The sequence below is a fragment of the Centruroides sculpturatus genome, unplaced genomic scaffold (genome assembly GCF_000671375.1).
Source record: "Centruroides sculpturatus isolate CEXI.00-Female unplaced genomic scaffold, Cexi_2.0 scaffold1529, whole genome shotgun sequence".
In the NCBI taxonomy this organism is placed as follows: Eukaryota; Metazoa; Arthropoda; class Arachnida; order Scorpiones; family Buthidae; genus Centruroides; species Centruroides sculpturatus.
Window position 1 is genome coordinate 47,372 of NW_019385619.1, and position 23,065 is coordinate 70,436.

General features: G+C 31.4%; 1 protein-coding gene across 2 annotated transcripts; it reads left to right on the forward strand.

Moving 5' to 3' along the window:
- The first annotated feature begins 3,893 nt into the window (after positions 1-3,893).
- On the forward strand, positions 3,894-23,052 carry LOC111640664 (WAP four-disulfide core domain protein 1-like). Of its 2 annotated transcripts, none has more exons than XM_023386703.1 (7): positions 3,894-4,004; positions 17,241-17,439; positions 19,347-19,394; positions 20,367-20,522; positions 20,949-21,005; positions 21,089-21,173; positions 22,470-23,052. In XM_023386703.1, the coding sequence occupies exons 1-7, from the start codon at positions 3,909-3,911 to the stop codon at positions 22,510-22,512; spliced, it is 684 nt and encodes a 227-aa protein (XP_023242471.1). In that variant the 5' UTR covers positions 3,894-3,908; the 3' UTR covers positions 22,513-23,052. The 2 variants fall into 2 exon arrangements, with proteins under 2 accessions (XP_023242471.1, XP_023242472.1); XM_023386704.1 differs by lacking the exon at positions 22,470-23,052 and adding an exon at positions 21,353-21,505.
- Positions 23,053-23,065: the final 13 nt, after the last annotated feature.

A 23,065-nucleotide genomic window follows, 5' to 3' on the forward strand; every position in this document is an offset into this window, starting at 1 on the left:
ACGAGGTGGAAGTTAATTTATTCTTTTTGTCCTCAACCTCCTGTTGCTATTGTTCTAGCAACGAATAAAACACAGAATTTTATTGTTAAACAACACCGCAAAAGACATAATTACGTATAAAACTTTGTGTACACCTTCAAAAAAAGGTGCTCGGTACATATTTTCTCCATTGAGTGCCACGAGAAATCTGTAATTATCTTATGAAAAGATTACTAATTGGTTGCAAGTTGTTGGAAGCAGCTTCAAAGTGAGATTCGTGACCTGAATAAAGTAGTTCAATTCACCAGTAGAAACCAGAAATACTAGTAAGTTGGTCCATTGATTGTATCGGTCAAACGTTGGATCACAAATGTTGGAGATTATGACCTAGAAGAATTTGGTAATCCCGATAATTTAAAATGTAGAAAGTAACCTTGGATCCTCTCTCTGCCAGGTGGTTTCGTAGTAGAAACGAGCAGATGTTTCATCACTTATCCTCTAAATATGTAAATAATTTAAAAATGAAACGTGTTCTTTTATCGGTGGAAGGTATTTTCATGTACATTCGTTACATTCTTGTATATATCTGTCAATTCATTGTGAGTATCTCACTCTAATAAGCTGCAGGTATTGTGAGTACCTCACTCTAGTAAGCTGAAAACATTGTGAATACCTCACTATTATAAGCTGCAGGTATTGTGAGTACTCACTCTAGTAAGCTGCAGGTATTGTGAGTACCTCACTATAGTAAGCTGCAGGCATTGTGAGTACTTCACATAGTAAGCTGCAGGTATTGTGAGTACCTCACTCTAGTAAGCTGCAGGCATTGTGATTATCTCACTCTAGTAAGCATATATTTTTCCTCAGCAGCATGACTCGTATGTGGTATATTTTGCCAACGAGATTTAGTAGAATACAACATATTTCCTCAAAAATGAAATATGATGTAAGCGTAAGAATATGGATTTCCTCCTTTTCAGCAGGAAAGAATTGAGTTTAATACATTTCTGTAAAAAGATTCGAAAATGTACAATTTTATCTTAGAAACAATTATTCTAATTCAGTAAATTTCCTCAGCAGAATGTAAATAAATGTAATATACTTGGTTAGAAAATTAAAATTGAATAATATATATTTTTCCTCGTGAGTAGTGGCCATCAGTGACTGAGTGGATAAAACCACTGAACACTCATTAAAACTGGATCGAATGAGGCATTTTTCCTCATCAAAACTGGATCGAATAAGGCATTTTTCCTCATCAAAACAGGATCGAATAAGGCATTTTCCTCATCAAAACGGGATCGAATAAGGCATTTTCCTCATCAAAACTGGATCGAATAAGGCATTTTTTCCTTATCAAAACTAGATCGAATAAGGCGTTTTTACTCATCAAAACAGGATCGAATAAAGCATTTTTCCTCATCAAAACTGGATCGATTAAGGCATTTTTCCTCTTAAAAACTGGATCGAATAAGGCATTTTTTCCTCATGAAAATAGGATGGATAAATTACGTTTCTTCATCAAAACATAATGGGATAAGTTCAACGTAATACGTTCCTTCAACAAAATCGAATCGAATTGAGGACATTCCCTCGGCCGGCAACAAATTCCTAAAACATTAAAAAATATTAAAAGAAATCGTACGTAAAAAACAATAATTGTAATTTAAAACCAATAATACAAGGAGAAAAACCTAATTTCATCGATTAACCAATATTAAGAGGAAGTAAATGAGGATATTCTGACATTCGATCTTCATCCTTTGCCAGATATTTAACCCATTTATGGGCAAAGGAATGCGTTATATTCTATTTAGCAAAATGAATCGACCTTCCTTAACAATCAATAAAGACCGATATATTTTGATTCAGCTGTGATACGTTACGTATTGAATTACACACTGCGCTTATGAGGAATCATTAAAAAAAAGAAGAAGATTCATACCTGATTTTTTTAAACACAGAATGTAATAATAATCAGATTTTTATGAGGTGCAATGATTTGGAGGGTGGATTTTACATTTTACAGCCTGTTTTATGGGTGTGGAATGTGTCTTGAAGTGTTCAGAAGGTCTTCCTTGTTTTTATATTAACCTTACTGATTCAGGCGTTAATATATCTAAGTTAACTGTCTTTTGGGTTACTTCTGTACACCAAATGCAAGCCATAAACGAAAATAATACAGTGAAAATTATAACACGAAGCCTAAAATCTGGGGTGCAGCAATCACGAAGCTGATTGCGGCACCCCAGGGTATCTCAACCAGCTTCTGAGGGTATCGCGGGATTCCCTGATACCCAATAATTTAGAGTTTAAATAAATTATTGTGTATCAGGTGTGCCACACACACTTATCACTGCTGCATTCCATTCAATGTGTTGATTCTTTCTACAACACATACACGAGAAAATTTCAATTGTACTGCACATGCTGTAGAAACAGAATTTTTAAGATTATTAATGGATTTCATGAAATAAGCAATGGATATCCTTTCCAGAATCCTAGTTTATTTTGTAAATATCATGCTCCAAAGCTGTAGAAACTAAGTAGAAAGCCAAGAAAGAAAAATAAACAGGAGAGTGTGAACTGGATTTGACCTTACATAGCTTAGGATCGGATGAGGAACACACTTGAAATATTCATCTGAAGCGTGCTCTCGATTCGATCCTATAGGATTCACGTAATCTTTAAATATTTACACGGGAATCTTGCCGTTTATATACATTTAATTATGTCTAAACATGAAAGTCTGAGGTTTGTAGATTCACAAAAATCGAAAGTTTGTATTGGGTGCGGGTCAGAAGGTTACTGCACTCAGAATGAGATTAGTGACGAGAGGGTGAAAGACCTTGGCAATTTTCTGTTCAAAGTTTCGCCTCTCGGCATTTTTACAACTCGAAAATAAACAAACCATCAACTGAATGGAATTTGGTTTGACTTTCTCTGTTGACTTCAGTCGTTGCTCCACATAAACTGTTATCACATTCGAAACCAAAACTGTCAACAATCAAAACAGTACATTTTTTCAATCATTTTTAAAATTTAGATCCTATTTAATTCTTTTTAAATTTTCTATTTATATTCTTCTTTAATCCTTTCTTAACTTTTTACTTAGTTTCCTGTTTAATTCTATTCTATGCTTGCTATTTAATCTTATATTAATCTTCTTACTTAATTTTGTGTTTTATCTTTTACTTTTTAAGTTTCCTGCTAAATTCTATCTTAAGCTTCTTATTTAGCGTCCTATTTACGCTTATATTAAGCTTCCTATTTATTTTAGTATTCATTTTTGTCATAAACTTCCTATTCAATTCTATCCTACGCTTCCTATTCAATCCTATCCCAATTTTCCTATTCAATCCTATCCCAATCTTCCTATTCAATCCTATCCCAATTTTCCTATTCAATCTTATCCCAATCTTCCTATGCTATTCAATCTTATCCTAAGCTTTCTATCCTATTCAATCCCAAGCCTCCTATTCAATCCTATCCTAAGCTTTCTATCCTATTCAATCCCAAGCTTCCTAATAAATCCCATCCCAAGCTTCCTATTTAATTCTATCCTAAGCTTCCTATCCTATTCAATCCTATCCTAAGCTTCCTATTCAATCTTATCCTAACCTTCCTATCCTAATCAATCCCAAGCTTCCTATTCAATCCTATCCTAAGCTTTCTCTTTTATTCANAGCTTGAAACAGGGTGAATAAAAATCGTGCCCCACACACATACCCACCCATACATACGTAAATTACCCTTAATGTTTTTTGCATTTTGAAGGTTCCTGAGTCTAAAAATACAATTTAGGGTGTTGTGTAATTACTTTATCAGACGATAGATGGCAGTAAAGTATAAAAAAGTACCCCCTGAAGTTTCGAAAACGTCAAGAGTTAATCACACCACTCAGCTGTTTGGCAGTTGATTGCTAAGGCATGAAGGCTCTACTTATATGTTTTCTCGTTCTTTACTTACAATTATATGGCTGCAATTGTGAAGAAAAAGGAAATAATTTCCGCCCTGAAAGTCTGGTAAGAAATTTTTTTAAATTCTTCCTTTCACCTTACAGAAGAATTATTCTTAAAACTTTTTATTTATTTAATCACTCTTTTGCCAAGATTTTTTTGGAAGCGATCTTCCGGTTCGTTTATTCCTGTATGATAACTTAACTTTTAATTAAAGATATTTACGTTATAAAATATAAAAAGATGATTATTTTTTGGGTAGAAAAATAATTTAATTCGTTGGCTTCGTTTTAAAGTTTGTTTTGTAGGATTTCATTTAAATTGTGTGCTTATTTTTTGTCATTTGAATGTAGTCCTTAACGCGCGGAATAATGTTTAATATAAAGGAATATAATCAATAATCTTACAGGGGTATGGAGGGATATATGCGATTGTTATTCAGGAGTATGGAGGGATATATGCGGTTGTTATTCAGGAGTATGGAGGGATATATGCGGTTGTTATTCAGGAGTATGGAGGGATATATGCGTTTGTTGTTCAGGAGTATGGAGAGATATAAGCGGTTGTTATTAGATGTAGACGAATGATATAGTCTTTCTGATTGCAGCTGAATGATAGTCTTTCTTTAGATTCGTGCATATTCTATGGACGAATCTAAAAAGAGAATATGCAATCTTAGGGAATATAAAGAAACATGCCCAATAGGTTTTCTAGAATATTGATATTTGATATGCTCTCATATTTGACAAATATGAAGAGAAACAAATAACGCTAGCGTATCTAAATTTAACAATTTCTAATGACATAACTCCTCAAAGTGCTTACGTAATTTTTTTCTCTTTAAACATGATGCTGCATAATAACCTAATTTACTCACCTTTAATTCGTCTTTAATTCCATTATCTTTTATTTGTAACCGTTTATAACAATTTTGTATAAGGAAAAATATTAATTCCACCATCGTTTATCCATTATCTTCGATCAGTTAATTCTTCGTGGCGTATAAATAATATATTTATTGCCATTTTCGTCTATCATTTGATTATTAAAATTTCAAGTGTAATTTTTTTTTTAAATTACAAGCAATTTACACTACTGATAAGATATTTTTTAGGTCATACCCGCCTACTTTTAAGCTCATGACACGAGACCTCCTCTGTGTGACGCCTGTATTATACTTTTAAAAACACTACCTTAATAGTTAAAAAGCAGTGTGTAACAGCCACGCTGGAAGATTATTTACAGAGAAAATCATTTCTGCAATATCTTTCTAGAGCAATTATATTTATTTTTAAATGTAAATAAAATTTTTCTAAGTGTCCCCTTTTCCACAATCTATTAAATTATAATGGAGAGTTTTAGATTTTTGACAGATGCCATGACATTTCTCTAAGGAAATTTAATCTTTGCAAAAACTTTAGCAAATATTTTCAGTAACACGCGACACCTGGGACCCATCCCCGTGTCATAGGGTCAACACTTTGAACCAGACAGAAGGATTCGTCTGGGTAACTGTGTAATGAATTTCAATAGGGTTTTCAAGAGTCCTACAAAATCTGTATAAAATTACAGTTAAATCAGTAAAAGAGCATACAAAATTCCGTATAAATTGATAGATTAATTGAAAATTAATTGTATATTCTAAGAAAGGGATGGGTGAAGAAGATTCCTCTCATAACCCGTTTGTGTGTGTGCGTGTTTTTTAATGATATTTAGCGAGATAATTGCCTTTAGATGCAGAAAAAATTTAAATTTTTATTAAAAAAAATAACCCAAATAATATTTTTTTAAATATAGAATGACATTTATTACTTTTTATCTTATTTTTCTGAATAATAAAAAAAGGGTATGAATATAGGAAGACACTGATTCATTCAAGTAAATGATAGGAGAATAATGATTTAAAATGTCTTAACTTTAATTTTAATTAAAATATTAATTATTTTAATTTAATTTTGCATTAATTATGTATTTATTTATTTAATTTAATAATTTTGAATTATGAAATTTAGCATTATTTAGGTTAACAATGTTACATTGTCTCTTGCCCTATATTATTAAACAACTAAGAATATATAAAGAATTGAGTTCACATAACATTTTATGCTTCATTTTTAAAGATTTTGCTTATATTTTATATACTTTTTTTTCATTTGTCTGATATATTTATAAATTAAGGTTAGATCTATAAAGATAATGCTAATTTTTCTATAGGTATAATATGAATACAGCTATATCACAGCATTTACTACAGTATTTCCTATAGTAAATGCTGTATTCACTATAGGAAATACTGTAAATACAAACACAGAATGCAATTCACTGTATTATCTAAAGTGTTTGTAGATACAGCATAGCATTAACTACAACACACCCTTTAAATACAGCATTAGAGCTATCAGCTGAGGATATGCTAAACACTATATATCACAGCAGTAGTGTATAAATACATTTATATTTATAATATGAATGTACTATAGCATTTATTATGAATAGAGCATACATTAATAGCCTACACTATGCATATATATATATATATACTGTACATCAAAAAGCTACAGAGTATAATATAATTTCTGTATTACAAATATAATTATACTGCATAATAATTACTTCTTTAAACTTTAAAATAATGTTTTAATCGCAAATAAACATCTTAGACACTTTATAACACTGCCTCTATGTTAGAGTGTCAATGGAACAACCTTAAAAAAGCATTAAAATGTAATTTTATTAAAAAAAATTGTAACCCAATAAAGGCACAAAAAATATCCCCCCAAAAAAACTGTCTTCTATTTTTAAAAATGATCTGAATTTTAAAGCTGTGATAATTGAGTAATTTGATCAAAGAAAAAGAGAAAATTCTTATATATTTTGTTCAATAATTAATAAATTTTTACTTAAAAATCTTTACTTTTACACTTAATATTCTAAAAACACACTTAAATTTGTAATTTATTTATTTATAAAATCATATTTTCTTATGAATTTTTATAAAATATACATTCTTTGTTACAGGAATGTAAAGATTTTTCTTAATTATACACTACTTTTTTTAAAAAATTATGATTACTGGATCACTGTAACATTCCTTTAAAGGTTTCATATCCTTATTACTATGAAACTAACCTTAGAAAAACTTTGTCCTTGAAGTAATCTAATATTAAAAGATTGAATAAGGTTCTTATTAGTTTAATATTGTACAATGAAACATCAAAATACCTACAAAATTCTCTATATAATTTGATTTCAATTGAAGAAAAACTTGGTTATTTAGCAGCAAATTTTGCTGTTAAGCATTACTATTTTTATTTTAAAAAAAAAATGGTTAAAATTTTAATATTTAAGTACATTTTAATCTAATAATTTATCTAGAAATATCTAACACCACCTCTTTTTATGATCTGTTATTAGAAAGGAAACTCCTGTAGCATTTTCTGCTTACATCACAATGCATCAGAATACTATCCACCCTCTCATCAGGCACACATTTTGTAATAAACCTATAAAAGAAAATACACCTCTGCCCTACTTTTCTACTGATAAACATCAAATAATTCCTATTATACTGTTACTAAGTCCATACTTGATGGTGTCGTAAATCATCCTTTCGCATATTTACACATTGATGAGATTGAACATCCCTCAATGGATATTCATTTATTAAATCTTATTAATTAACTGATTGTAAAGGGTGGAGCCGCTGTTAAAGAAACGACGTTAATCCGTCCTTCACCCACTTCTAAAGCTGACAATGATCAATACAGAATCCTAATCGATGTTTATTTTACACTCCCCCTTACACGAGGTGGAAGTTAATTTATTCTTTTTGTCCTCAACCTCCTGTTGCTATTGTTCTAGCAACGAATAAAACACAGAATTTTATTGTTAAACAACACCGCAAAAGACATAATTACGTATAAAACTTTGTGTACACCTTCAAAAAAAGGTGCTCGGTACATATTTTCTCCATTGAGTGCCACGAGAAATCTGTAATTATCTTATGAAAAGATTACTAATTGGTTGCAAGTTGTTGGAAGCAGCTTCAAAGTGAGATTCGTGACCTGAATAAAGTAGTTCAATTCACCAGTAGAAACCAGAAATACTAGTAAGTTGGTCCATTGATTGTATCGGTCAAACGTTGGATCACAAATGTTGGAGATTATGACCTAGAAGAATTTGGTAATCCCGATAATTTAAAATGTAGAAAGTAACCTTGGATCCTCTCTCTGCCAGGTGGTTTCGTAGTAGAAACGAGCAGATGTTTCATCACTTATCCTCTAAATATGTAAATAATTTAAAAATGAAACGTGTTCTTTTATCGGTGGAAGGTATTTTCATGTACATTCGTTACATTCTTGTATATATCTGTCAATTCATTGTGAGTATCTCACTCTAATAAGCTGCAGGTATTGTGAGTACCTCACTCTAGTAAGCTGAAAACATTGTGAATACCTCACTATTATAAGCTGCAGGTATTGTGAGTACTCACTCTAGTAAGCTGCAGGTATTGTGAGTACCTCACTATAGTAAGCTGCAGGCATTGTGAGTACTTCACATAGTAAGCTGCAGGTATTGTGAGTACCTCACTCTAGTAAGCTGCAGGCATTGTGATTATCTCACTCTAGTAAGCATATATTTTTCCTCAGCAGCATGACTCGTATGTGGTATATTTTGCCAACGAGATTTAGTAGAATACAACATATTTCCTCAAAAATGAAATATGATGTAAGCGTAAGAATATGGATTTCCTCCTTTTCAGCAGGAAAGAATTGAGTTTAATACATTTCTGTAAAAAGATTCGAAAATGTACAATTTTATCTTAGAAACAATTATTCTAATTCAGTAAATTTCCTCAGCAGAATGTAAATAAATGTAATATACTTGGTTAGAAAATTAAAATTGAATAATATATATTTTTCCTCGTGAGTAGTGGCCATCAGTGACTGAGTGGATAAAACCACTGAACACTCATTAAAACTGGATCGAATGAGGCATTTTTCCTCATCAAAACTGGATCGAATAAGGCATTTTTCCTCATCAAAACAGGATCGAATAAGGCATTTTCCTCATCAAAACGGGATCGAATAAGGCATTTTCCTCATCAAAACTGGATCGAATAAGGCATTTTTTCCTTATCAAAACTAGATCGAATAAGGCGTTTTTACTCATCAAAACAGGATCGAATAAAGCATTTTTCCTCATCAAAACTGGATCGATTAAGGCATTTTTCCTCTTAAAAACTGGATCGAATAAGGCATTTTTTCCTCATGAAAATAGGATGGATAAATTACGTTTCTTCATCAAAACATAATGGGATAAGTTCAACGTAATACGTTCCTTCAACAAAATCGAATCGAATTGAGGACATTCCCTCGGCCGGCAACAAATTCCTAAAACATTAAAAAATATTAAAAGAAATCGTACGTAAAAAACAATAATTGTAATTTAAAACCAATAATACAAGGAGAAAAACCTAATTTCATCGATTAACCAATATTAAGAGGAAGTAAATGAGGATATTCTGACATTCGATCTTCATCCTTTGCCAGATATTTAACCCATTTATGGGCAAAGGAATGCGTTATATTCTATTTAGCAAAATGAATCGACCTTCCTTAACAATCAATAAAGACCGATATATTTTGATTCAGCTGTGATACGTTACGTATTGAATTACACACTGCGCTTATGAGGAATCATTAAAAAAAAGAAGAAGATTCATACCTGATTTTTTTAAACACAGAATGTAATAATAATCAGATTTTTATGAGGTGCAATGATTTGGAGGGTGGATTTTACATTTTACAGCCTGTTTTATGGGTGTGGAATGTGTCTTGAAGTGTTCAGAAGGTCTTCCTTGTTTTTATATTAACCTTACTGATTCAGGCGTTAATATATCTAAGTTAACTGTCTTTTGGGTTACTTCTGTACACCAAATGCAAGCCATAAACGAAAATAATACAGTGAAAATTATAACACGAAGCCTAAAATCTGGGGTGCAGCAATCACGAAGCTGATTGCGGCACCCCAGGGTATCTCAACCAGCTTCTGAGGGTATCGCGGGATTCCCTGATACCCAATAATTTAGAGTTTAAATAAATTATTGTGTATCAGGTGTGCCACACACACTTATCACTGCTGCATTCCATTCAATGTGTTGATTCTTTCTACAACACGTACACGAGAAAATTTCAATTGTACTGCACATGCTGTAGAAACAGAATTTTTAAGATTATTAATGGATTTCATGAAATAAGCAATGGATATCCTTTCCAGAATCTTAGTTTATTTTGTAAATATCATGCTCCAAAGCTGTAGAAACTAAGTAGAAAGCCAAGAAAGAAAAATAAACAGGAGAGTGTGAACTGGATTTGACCTTACATAGCTTAGGATCGGATGAGGAACACACTTGAAATATTCATCTGAAGCGTGCTCTCGATTCGATCCTATAGGATTCACGTAATCTTTAAATATTTACACGGGAATCTTGCCGTTTATATACATTTAATTATGTCTAAACATGAAAGTCTGAGGTTTGTAGATTCACAAAAATCGAAAGTTTGTATTGGGTGCGGGTCAGAAGGTTACTGCACTCAGAATGAGATTAGTGACGAGAGGGTGAAAGACCTTGGCAATTTTCTGTTCAAAGTTTCGCCTCTCGGCATTTTTACAACTCGAAAATAAACAAACCATCAACTGAATGGAATTTGGTTTGACTTTCTCTGTTGACTTCAGTCGTTGCTCCACATAAACTGTTATCACATTCGAAACCAAAACTGTCAACAATCAAAACAGTACATTTTTTCAATCATTTTTAAAATTTAGATCCTATTTAATTCTTTTTAAATTTTCTATTTATATTCTTCTTTAATCCTTTCTTAACTTTTTACTTAGTTTCCTGTTTAATTCTATTCTATGCTTGCTATTTAATCTTATATTAATCTTCTTACTTAATTTTGTGTTTTATCTTTTACTTTTTAAGTTTCCTGCTAAATTCTATCTTAAGCTTCTTATTTAGCGTCCTATTTACGCTTATATTAAGCTTCCTATTTATTTTAGTATTCATTTTTGTCATAAACTTCCTATTCAATTCTATCCTACGCTTCCTATTCAATCCTATCCCAATTTTCCTATTCAATCCTATCCCAATCTTCCTATTCAATCCTATCCCAATTTTCCTATTCAATCTTATCCCAATCTTCCTATGCTATTCAATCTTATCCTAAGCTTTCTATCCTATTCAATCCCAAGCCTCCTATTCAATCCTATCCTAAGCTTTCTATCCTATTCAATCCCAAGCTTCCTAATAAATCCCATCCCAAGCTTCCTATTTAATTCTATCCTAAGCTTCCTATCCTATTCAATCCTATCCTAAGCTTCCTATTCAATCTTATCCTAACCTTCCTATCCTAATCAATCCCAAGCTTCCTATTCAATCCTATCCTAAGCTTTCTCTCCTATTCAATCCCAAGCTTCCTAATCAATCCCATCCCAAGCTTCCTATTTAATTCTATCCTAAGCTTCCTATCCTATTCAATCCTATCCTAAGCTTCCTATTCAATCTTATCCTAAGCTTCCTATCCTATTCAATCCCAAGCTTCCTATTCAATCCTAAGCTTTCTATCCTATTCAATCCCAAGCTTTCTATCCTATTCAATCCCAAGCTTTCTATCCTATTCAATCCCAAGCTTTCTATCCTATTCAATCCCAAGCTTCCTAATCAATCCCATCCCAAGCTTCCTATTTAATCCTATCCTAAACTCTCTATTCGGGTTATCTAATCCTATCCCAAACTTCCTATCTATCTTCCCATTTAGCGTTTGTAAACAACTTAAAGTCTTAAAATATTAAAAATTAAAGTAAATAAAGCGATTTCTACTTTTAATCTAACTTCAACTCGTTAAGAACAAAAATCCTTAATATTATTTAAACCTGCAACTTCTACATAATTCTTTGGATTTCTAACAATTCGGGAGTGACTGTCCAAAAAAAGCTCTTCATTCTGGAAATTGTTGATCTGAAAAGATAATCTATCTAACTGACAGGATTGGAAGAAAGTCTAGACACACCATTAACTAATAATACTCTGTCAGGAGAAAAGAGGAGAGCAGACCAATCAATCTGGAAAAACAGCTTAAGTGACTTGAAAGATTTATGTTGAATCTAAGTTTAGAAATCGAGAATACATCCAGTTTTTATCCTGGCTTATTAAAAATAATTACGGTAAATTCTTTGATCCTGTTTACGGGTCGCATAATTGCAAGATGGTTTTGTTTTTGTTTGTATAAGGTACGTGACACGTGGGCGATGTGCTGAGGGGGGGATGCCTCTCCGGGGGACTTTCTAGGGGAATCTCGTTTATATTTAGCTGTTACGAACGTGAAGAAAACCCGGGAAAATCCACGTGGTCACTGGTGGGTGAAATTGAGAGGAATGAATGAAATTTTATGAGGAATCAACGAAATTTCAAAAGAAATCAGCGAAATTTCAAGAGGAATGGATGAAATTTCAAGAGGAATGGATGAAATTGCAAGAGGAATGGATAAAATTGCAAGAGGAATAAACGAAATTCAAGAGAAATCAGCGCAATTGCAAGAGAAATGGATGAAATTTCAAGATGAATCAGCGAAATTTCAAGAGGAATGGATAAAATTGCAAGAGGAATGAACGAAATTTAAGAGAAATCAGCGCAATTGCAAGAGAAATGGATGAAAATTCAAGATGAATCAGCGAAATTTCAAGAGAAATGGATGAAATTGCAAGAGGAATAAACGAAATTTAAGCGAAATCAGCGAAATTGTAAGAGAAATCAGCGAAATTGTAAGATTATATTCATCTCGTGTAAGCGATGAAGTTTCTTTGTGAAAGAATTAATTAATTTTTCACATGAAATTTTCAGTTATTTTTTAAAGAATAAATAAGAATTTTGGCACAAATTTCTTATTATTTTTGAAATATAGATATGACTGTAAGAATCAAAATTAAAATATTTACATCTGGAAGATAATCCAAAGTAAGGATAATTCTCGATAAATCATAAGATAAATCCTTATAAATTTTGGATAAATAGGAAACTTCCAAGAATCTCAAGATTTAGGACGTATCCATGAATTTTGAACAGTAGAATTTATCCTATGATTCAGGAACCGAACCTCCTTTTATAACACTGAATCGATGGGAAATCAAGGTTCGCTTTACGACGACTCGCTTAAAAAAAATTGTTTTACAGCAAAAAAATTAGTCGTAAAAGCGGGGTTAACTGTATATCGAGAATATATTATAATTCCTATAATAATCAAGCGTTACAAAGTTTAATCGGTCGAATTAGAAGGTAAAATAGTCTTTTTTTTTAATATACATTCCCTGTTAATGACATCATTTCTATAGCAGAAAAAATAAATAGGATAATTAATTTAAGTGACATTTTATTGATATTTTTAAAGGCAGACACACAAACTGACCTTCGTTTGATGATAAATATTAATAAGCAACTCGCAGGGAAGATTCTTTAACACTTAATTTACTCGTAGATCTTATTAAATTCTCAATTAAAAATCAATAATTTAGCTAGAAAACGAGTGAAGAATTTCTTTAATTTTGCTGCCACATTTTATTTAATTAATTAAATTTCTATGGTTTCGTCGTGGTATTTGTATAAAATTCATTATGTTCTGCTTCAATTTAGAAGATAATTGATATCTGTAGCAGATCCCCGCTTTACGACCTAATAGAATGCTGAAAAGCTCATTATTAGAAGAGCGCATGCACTATGTACTGTACAGTACAGTACAGACCGTATCTTAGGAAGTCCAGCAGAACTCTATACACCTGAAGAACTGATATACTGATAGAATAACTCAATGTATTGGAGGTCTCAAAAAGGCCCCAATATCTTCAGTTCTATCAGTATTTCAGAAAAATCTCTTCACTCACTTTCTCTGCTAGTTTTTCCTCAGAAAAAAAAACCACTTTTCTCGCTTCCTCTACCAGCATTTCCTCAGAAAAAGCTTTTTACTCGCTCCCTCTACCAGCATTTCCTCAGAAAAAGCTTTTTACTCGCTTCCTCTACCAGAATTTCCTCAGAAAAAGCTTTTTACTCGCTTCCTCTACCAGAATTTCCTCAGAAAAAGCTTTTTACTCGCTTCCTCTAACGTTGTTTCCTCAGAAAAACCACTTTTTTCACTTCCTCTGCTAATATTTCCTCATAATAACCTCTTCACTCGCTTCCTCTACCAGCATTTCCTCATAAAAAACCTCTTTACTCTCTTTCTCTATCTGTATTTCCTCTCAGACAAACTTCCTCACTCCCTTCTCATAGTATCACTTTCCAGAAACTTTCTCTCACTGCCGGTATCTTCTCAGACGAACTTCCTCACTCACTTCTGCCAGTATTTCCTCAAGGAAACTTCTCTTCCGCACAATGATATTCAAGAATGCGAAATTCTATTAGGAACACTCGATTTTAGGTCCTTTATTTACAGTTAAACCTGCGTAAACCGGAGAATTTTCCCGTTTAGGCAAGTTCCGCCTTAGACAGGTTTACCGTAATTGCCGAACAGATGAAAGAAAGTCGTCGAGTCGAGTCGACGATAATGAAATTTCGTACCGTAATTTAACAAACAGGAAATGCCATTTTGTTCCGCCTTGTTAGAGGAAAAATAAAAAAGGGTTCCTTTTATTAATTTGTAGGTTTTAGGTTGACACATTTAATAACGCGAAATTGAAATTTAAAAAATAAGAATTTAATTGCGTTTTATTGTAAATGAAATTCAGAATTTAAGGCAATAAACAAGACCTCGCTTTACGACCGCCCGCTTAATTCGCATTTCTCTTAATAAAAACGGGAGAATATTTAAAATATGTAAATAATAAATAATAGAAATTTAAATTTCATGAAATTTTGAATTAAAATTCGATATTAATTATTTTATTCTTAGAAATGTTTTCGAGTTTTTAAGAGTGTTGATAAAAAGAAAAACCGGATGAGAGTTTAATCAACTTGTTTCTGTCGAGTTCAATAACTCGAGCATTTTCTAAAGAATTTCTTTAATTCAATTATTTCAAAAAAGGAAATTTAAATAATATCCACGAACAAATATTTCATGCACTTTATCGTGCATTTCGTACATATTTTTATTATTTCGTCAACTTTTTTGTGATTTTTATCAGATTTTCGACGGTGTTTTTTTCTCAAAATTTCACGCATATTTTCGATGTAATTTTCTCAGAATTTCACGCTTATTTTCTCAGAATTTCACGAACAATATTAACAAATTTCCTCAGAATTTCATGAACAATATTAACAAATTTCCTCAAAATTTCATAAACAATATTAACGAATTTTCTCAGTATTTCACGTATATTTTCCATGTAATTTTTCAGAATTTCGTGCAAATTTTCTCAGAATTTCACGAACAATATTAACAATTTTTTTCAGATTTTCATAAACAATATTAACGAATTTTCTCAGTATTTCACGTATATTTTCCATGTAATTTTTCAGAGTTTCATGCAAATTTTCTCAAAATTTCGTGAACAATATTAACAAATTTTCTCAAAATTTCGTGAACAATATTAACAAATTTCCTCAGAATTTTATAAACAATATTAACGAATTTTCTCAGTATTTCACGTATATTTTCCATGTAATTTTTCAGAATTTCGGGCAAATTATCTCAAAATTTCATGAACAATTTTATGAAATTTTTCTCAGATTTTCAATTCCAATTTTTATAAGTTTCTTCAGAATTTCAGGCAATGACATTGTTAATGAATTTTTCCAAAATTTCACTCACATTTCTCGTGAACATTTTAGAATTTCACGAACATTTAATATTTCATATATGCATAAGGATTTCATGCGTTATTTTCTTATTAATTTTCTCAAAATATCCTGACAAATTTTCTTCGTTTCGTACGTCAAATTTCACAAAGAAATTTGATCGATCGCGAAATAAAATGTAAAGATTTACATTTAAAATATTCTTCAGAAAAACAGATCTACACGTCAAGGACGAAGGGGGTATTTCTTGATTGACAAAAAAAGGTTAAAAGGTCACCACCAATTTCCGTTTCAAATCTCTCTCCCTTTAATGACAACTGTCGCTATGTTACGTTTAATTGATACAATAACTCCAGAATTTTTAGTGTTTTTTTGCGATCATCGATCGGCGATCGATCGATTTTCAACTGAATGATCATTTAGAAGTGAATATAAACAAGTGGAACGAATGCAATTGTTTTTTAATCTCTTTTATTGGAACAATTGAAACAATCTCATTAGTTATACTCGTTTCTGTAGAACGTAATTTGCTTTTCTTCAATAGAAACAGTTCCTCAGTTAAATTTTTCCTCTTTTCTACGGGAACAACTGCAACAATTCCTCACCAAATTTATACTCAATTTATTATCCTACAGGATATTCTTAGCTTTTGGCTTTTTAACACTTTCACGTTATACTTTTATGCCCGTTATTTTCATTAATTAATTGTTCCTACAGCAATGTTAATAAAACAATTTCTCGCCAAATTTATATATTTATTTCCTCATAATTTTGTACATTTGTTTTTATTTTTTCCCATAGCAGGAACAGTTCGTCATATTTTTGTGCCCATTGTTTTCAATTGTTTACTTTTTTTTTCCTAATAGAAGAACAGTTCCTCACTCACATTTTCAATTTTTATTTTCATTTTCCTCATGTAGAAACAATTCCTCATCATATATTTAACATTATTTTCAGTTTTATCTTATTTTTCCTCATTTATAAACAATTCCTCATCATATTTTGACATTATTTTCAGTTTTATCTTATTTTTCCTCATTTATAAACAATTCCTCATCATATTTTGACATTATTTTCAGTTTTAAGTTATTTTTCCTCATTTATAAACGGTTCCTCATCATATATTTGACATTATTTTCAGTTTTAAGTTATTTTTCCTGATTTATAAACAATTCCTCATCATATTTTTGACATTATTTTCAGTTTTAAGTTATTTTTCCTTATTTATAAACAATTCCTCATCATATTTTTGACATTATTTTCAGTTTCATGTTATTTTTCCTCACGTAGAAACGATTCCTCATAATATTTTTAATCATCGTTTCCAATTTTTTTTCTTGTTTTCTCTCTAAAGGAACATTTCCTCACTAAACATTTATGCCCATTATTTTCAATTGTTTACTGTTTCCTCACAGAAACAGCTAAAGTAATCTCTCGACCTCACCAAAATTTAGACTTTTTTTTTTCTTCTTCGCCTCAATTTTCCTCATATTTTTTTAAAATGATTTTTTCTGCAGGAACAGTTGCAGCATTTCCTCACCAAACTCGTGTCCAGCAACGACACCGATCAACAGAAATGCCCAGCACCGACCTGGCCTATAGAAAAAGACAAATGCTCAGCACGACCTTGTCGCTTCCACGCGGATTGCGACAATTTACTCTGCTGTTACAACGGCTGCGTTTTCACCTGCACTCAACAGATGGCGCCTGCTGCCGGTGAGTAGCGCCAATTTTTCCTCTATCGACCGAACCCGGAATGGAATGATGACCTCGCCAGCGAAAAATCCCTGCGAAAATTACTTTAAATGAGTTTTTAAATCCAGACAAACGGACGTTCGAGATAAAGAATAATAAAAGGACGCGATAAGAACCGGTTCTTTATGATTCATTCTATTGTATGCAGAATTGTTTCGTGACAAATGAAATGATTCTTTCTAAAAAAAGCCACATATACCAAATACGGTACACCAAAAATGTAATTTTAGGGTATTTAACACGCTCTAAAATCCCAATAACCCAAAAATTTAACATAATTATGACAAAATACAGTAGACTTCCCCCCTATAACACTGTAGATAATTCCATTTTATACGAATTCCATGTTGTACGAGTCACTTAGATCTTACGAATACGTATGCCGGGCTGCGAACGGCTCACGTATTTGTAAAATCTAAGTGACTGGTACAACATGGAATTCGTATAACACGGAATTATCTACAGTGTTATAGGGGGGATCGACTGTACAGCTCATAGTTATGTTTGTATTGTAATATCACTCATTAAATCACACGCCTGCGGTTATACTTATGTTATGAGCGTGGTTATAAGGTTAGAGCTATGTTTATAGTATCGTGCACATAAACGTAACTACGTTCATTATATCAAGTGGACAGCACAACAAAAGTCCATTGTATTTATGTGTATAATATCACGCACATAGATATTATAGTATCGTGTCATAAATCTAAAATATTAGCTATGCTTACATCATTAAGCACATAGTCATAGCGAAATGGTTATACGTATTATGTTATGCACATAGATGTAAATATATGGTTATGTTTATAGTTTTATAGACATAATTGTGAACATATCGTTATACTTATATACTTAAATATACAGTTATACTTATAATATTAATACTATGCACATAGTTACAGGGAGATGGTTATACATATATGTTTATGCACAGATCTATTATAAGATTAACCACATATAAATTACATCTATGTGCATAATCATATGCATATAACCTTCATGATTATATGCGTGTGATTATGCACATAGACGTAAATACCGGATTATGTTTATACCATCGTGCACATAGTTATGTTTTCGGTACCAGGCATATAATTATAAACTTTATACGTGAAAAAATTAGATATCAAGTTATAAATTACGCTTAAAATTCTGAATTTTTTCATGTAAGTAATTATGTGTAGTACTGTACTTAGTTTTATAGATGATTTACATGGTTATAAGCATGTAACATAACTATGTTTATAAACATATACATATTACTATAATAATAACTGTATGCATTTTGCCATAATTATGTTTATAGTAGTTATGTGTAGCAGGTAATTTTATGGTTAAGCACATAACTATAAACGTATTACTTTAATAATATCTATAAGCACATAGTTATAATTATAGTATATATCTATAGTTATAAATATATACTTACATAATTTTATTATAAGCACATATATGATGCACATAATTGTTATAAGCACATAACCATGTGCATTTAAGATAACTATGTAACTATGTGCTTATAACAATAAACATATAATTATGTGAGTAATTAGTTTCATAGATTATGCACATAGTTGTAAAGATATAACTATGTGCTTACAAATGCAATTTGTCTACGAACTATGAACGTATTTTATATTACATGATCAAGTTATGAGCACATAATTATCCTTATGCATAACCATACTATATTTTATTTATATATACATAGTACCCATAAATCTGTTATTTTCAATGCACATTAATAACCTCATTCATATGCTTAATAACACTTGCATCAGGACCCTAAAACATTAATGAGAGAATTTTTATGTGTATTATGTGCTATTATGTATTTAAACTATATTAATAATATATATTTATAGTTATCGATTGGTTACAAGAAGCTGATATGAATTCAGTTGCTTTACCAGGTGAGTGACATTGATTAGGTCATTTTTCTTACATAGATTGATGATAAACTATTTGTATCATCAATAAATATTAATAATTTAATTGATGATGATGATAATAGTTGCATGTATGATTAACGTGGTTAACTGTTTATGTTAAGAGGATGCTTCTTACCCTTCCATATGTATCCTCTCATAGAGAATATCAGTTACTATGTGGGTATGGTGGAGGTAACTTATGAGCAACCTCAGACTTACTGTACATCTTCATTATCATCTATATCTATAGCATTCTGGAGGTAACTTTCAATAGGTATCTTCTATGAGAGATTATGGAAGGATACCTACTTAACTATATGGGTACGGTAGCCTATGGTAATAGAGGTACCCTATGAGCAACCTCACCTGACACGACTTCACTATCATCCATATATATAGCATTTCCAGAACTGATTTTTCCATAGATATCTTCTATGAGAAAATAGAAGAGAAAAGTTGTAAAGTAAAACCTGTATAGACTAGCACCGAACAATACCGTTTTAGACAAATTCCGTCATAGACAGATTTTATTGTATTATTATATATATCTAAAACAAAATAAAATAAATAACAAAATCCTTTTTCCTATTTCTATTATTATTCTAATGTCGCTTTTTTTTAATCCCTATCAAACGTAGGACATGTCTTACAAGAGGCTTTACATGACAACACTTGATAGAATTAACCCCACTCTACTATTTAAATGAAGAGAAAAAACAATAAAATAAATGTTTTCATTGAAAACAAAAGACCTTCACTTCCTTCTTTAAATCTGAAAGTAGGTTGCTAGCACATGTCAAATTTTTTTCCCTCTTTTTTCATATAGAACATGTATCAAATAATACCAGATGTGTCATGGGTTGGGTCAAAAGTATTCACACAAAAATTCCTACATACTTTACAATAAACAATAAAAGATCTGATTTCAAGGCTTTATTTTGTTTATTTACACAGATGTAGTTGAACGTTCGTGTAGCGGTTCCTCTACTTTGGCACCTACTGAAACAACAGGATGTCCATCAGGATATACTTGTCGCATCAAAGAACCCGGTGATCCTGTCAGAGGGATTCCAAGTTCTGGCACTTGTATTCCAAATACATTACAAGAAGGTAAGTATTTATATCAGTTATAACAACAGATTTATATTGCAGAACAGAAATAACAGGTTTATTTGTTAAACAAGCGAAGAAAATGCGGAAAATTCCACATGCCCAGCCTGTTGGTGAGGTGCTAACCTGAGATTAACTACCAGTGTTTAGTTGTGTTAACCACTCAGTGTAATATATTGTAATTTAAATTAAAAAAGATCATACCAGTGGCTGAGACTTAAAGACACTTAATTTTTATTTAAATTGTCAGATTATTTAACAGAAAATATACTAAAAATGATCAATTTTGATGATGATTAACTGTATTATTAAACTATAAATTATATTTACATATCATCTTCACTAAAATAATATAAATATCTGATGATAATAAACAAATAATATAGTAATTATTAATCTGTGTAAGTCATTGTCTTTCATTTTCAGGTAGATTTTCAGTAGATGAAAGTGATTTATTCAAGGAAAAAGTAGGAAAAGATACCGGTGAGTGCTTATTTATTAAAATTTCCACCATTTTCTTACAATTGCTTCTTATTTTTTCATTAATTTCTTTGTTTTTTTTCTAGTTTATCTTCCAGGAGGCTGTTTACTGACTGCGCAACAATATGAACACATGCAACAATTTATGCTCAAAAGTTATGTTGTGGACTGGTAAAAATCTTTATTTACTTATTTTATTTATGAAGAAATTACAATATTGTAAGATAATTAAGAAATTTAATACTGTTTGTGAGTTTAAATCCATAAACAATTGGAGAAAATGAGAGTTTATAATAGAGATTAAACAGAGATAAGTCTGGAACACATAAAAGTTATGTTAATTTTTACAGAAAGCATGGTGCTGATTAAGGAAGAACAAATTTAATTTGATCTTCCTGCCATCAGCATGAAATCACTAAGAGTGTAATGGGCTTCATCTAGACAGGCTCGTGTGTGCGATTGATGGGAGGTCTGGACAGTGCCGTCTTAATGAACGGGCACACTGGGCAGTAGGAAAAGATACTGGTGAGTGCTTATTTATTAAAATTTCCACCATTTAAAATAAAATTGGGCTTGAGGCCCAATTTTAATTTATGCACAGACCAGAATTTAACACTAATTCTCCAATCACCTGCCAGTTGTTCAGGCAGGGCCTGTGGTGCACTACTTTGCCCAGAAACCTATAATATTAGCCTTGGATGTGGATGCAGCTTGTTAAACTCTTTGACAACTTCATGCTGATTGCAGTTTCCTACCATCAACATCACTTGAATTCATTCCTCTGGATTCAGTATTATGCTTCTTTATGTGTAAAAAAATAAACAAACCTCTACATAACTCTTGTTAAAGATGCCCAGTGTCTACCTATGCACCCAGTTGTAAAGTAAAGAATAATTAAAAGAAGACACAGTTATGAAGACGAAATAAGTCAAGAAATTACAATTAAACTCTTCAGAATTGTTAACTGATATTTGAGCCACAATAAACAGGACTGGATTTGTGCATAAGCTAAACAATCTGCAGCTTAGGGCAGTGGTTTTTAATGAAGAGTGCCACAACAATGTTTCATGAATCACAAAATATAGTGCTGAGCAGTGCCCTAACACTTCTTATGTGTATTACTAAAAGTACACAAGACATAATAACTCTATATCGAAAAAGAAGTAGGGATGCCAGTATTACAAAAAGATTAAAAACACTGGTTTAGGACCTAAATTTATACAGTACCAATTAATATTTGACGAAAGGAAAGGGCCTCAACAAATCTAAGTCCATCCCTAGTTGTATATAAGTTATGAAACTGGAATTCATTTATATTTTGTTCAATGTTACAAATTAAAATTAATTAATTTAAACAATTACATGAAATAAATTTCATATCTTTTTAACATAAAAAAATGAATTTTTTACCTTATATTATTTTATATTGCTAACATTATAAATACTTTCGGATATTTTTCTTTACAGCTTCTGTATCAAAGGTTCAGTGGAATGCCAAGTTATGCTATGACGTTGAAGAAACTTATATTGGCAGGCACAGCATTTAAGAAATGTGGAATCTCATCCCATCAATAATACCTCAGAGAAATTAATTTAATTGTCTCATTAAATCCATAAATATGTGATTACTTGAAAGTTCAATGTTAGAATATGTATCTGATAAACAGTGCCAGATAAAAGTGAGGCAAGTTTTGTGAATGCCGCCGCCCATTGTAATGAAATGAACAATGGAAATGAAACTTTATACTGTTTAATCTTTCCAATTTACAACAACTCTTGTGCCTTTGCAGTCACGCACATTTTTGTCACAATAAAAATTAGAAAAAATGCCACTTTGCTGCATCGTACCACCATCCAACCCTGACAATAGGGATTCCCAATTATAACATTTTCCAGATTTTTAATGGGTAAGAATCAAGAATCTTCAATGTTGCATCTTTTATGCTTTGTGGATTAAATAAGAAGCCAGGAGAATATATAAATAATTACTTTACAAGCTTTTATATTTATTTTATTCATCATTAGCCCTACATCAATATCGAATTCTTAGTGAAATTTCCACT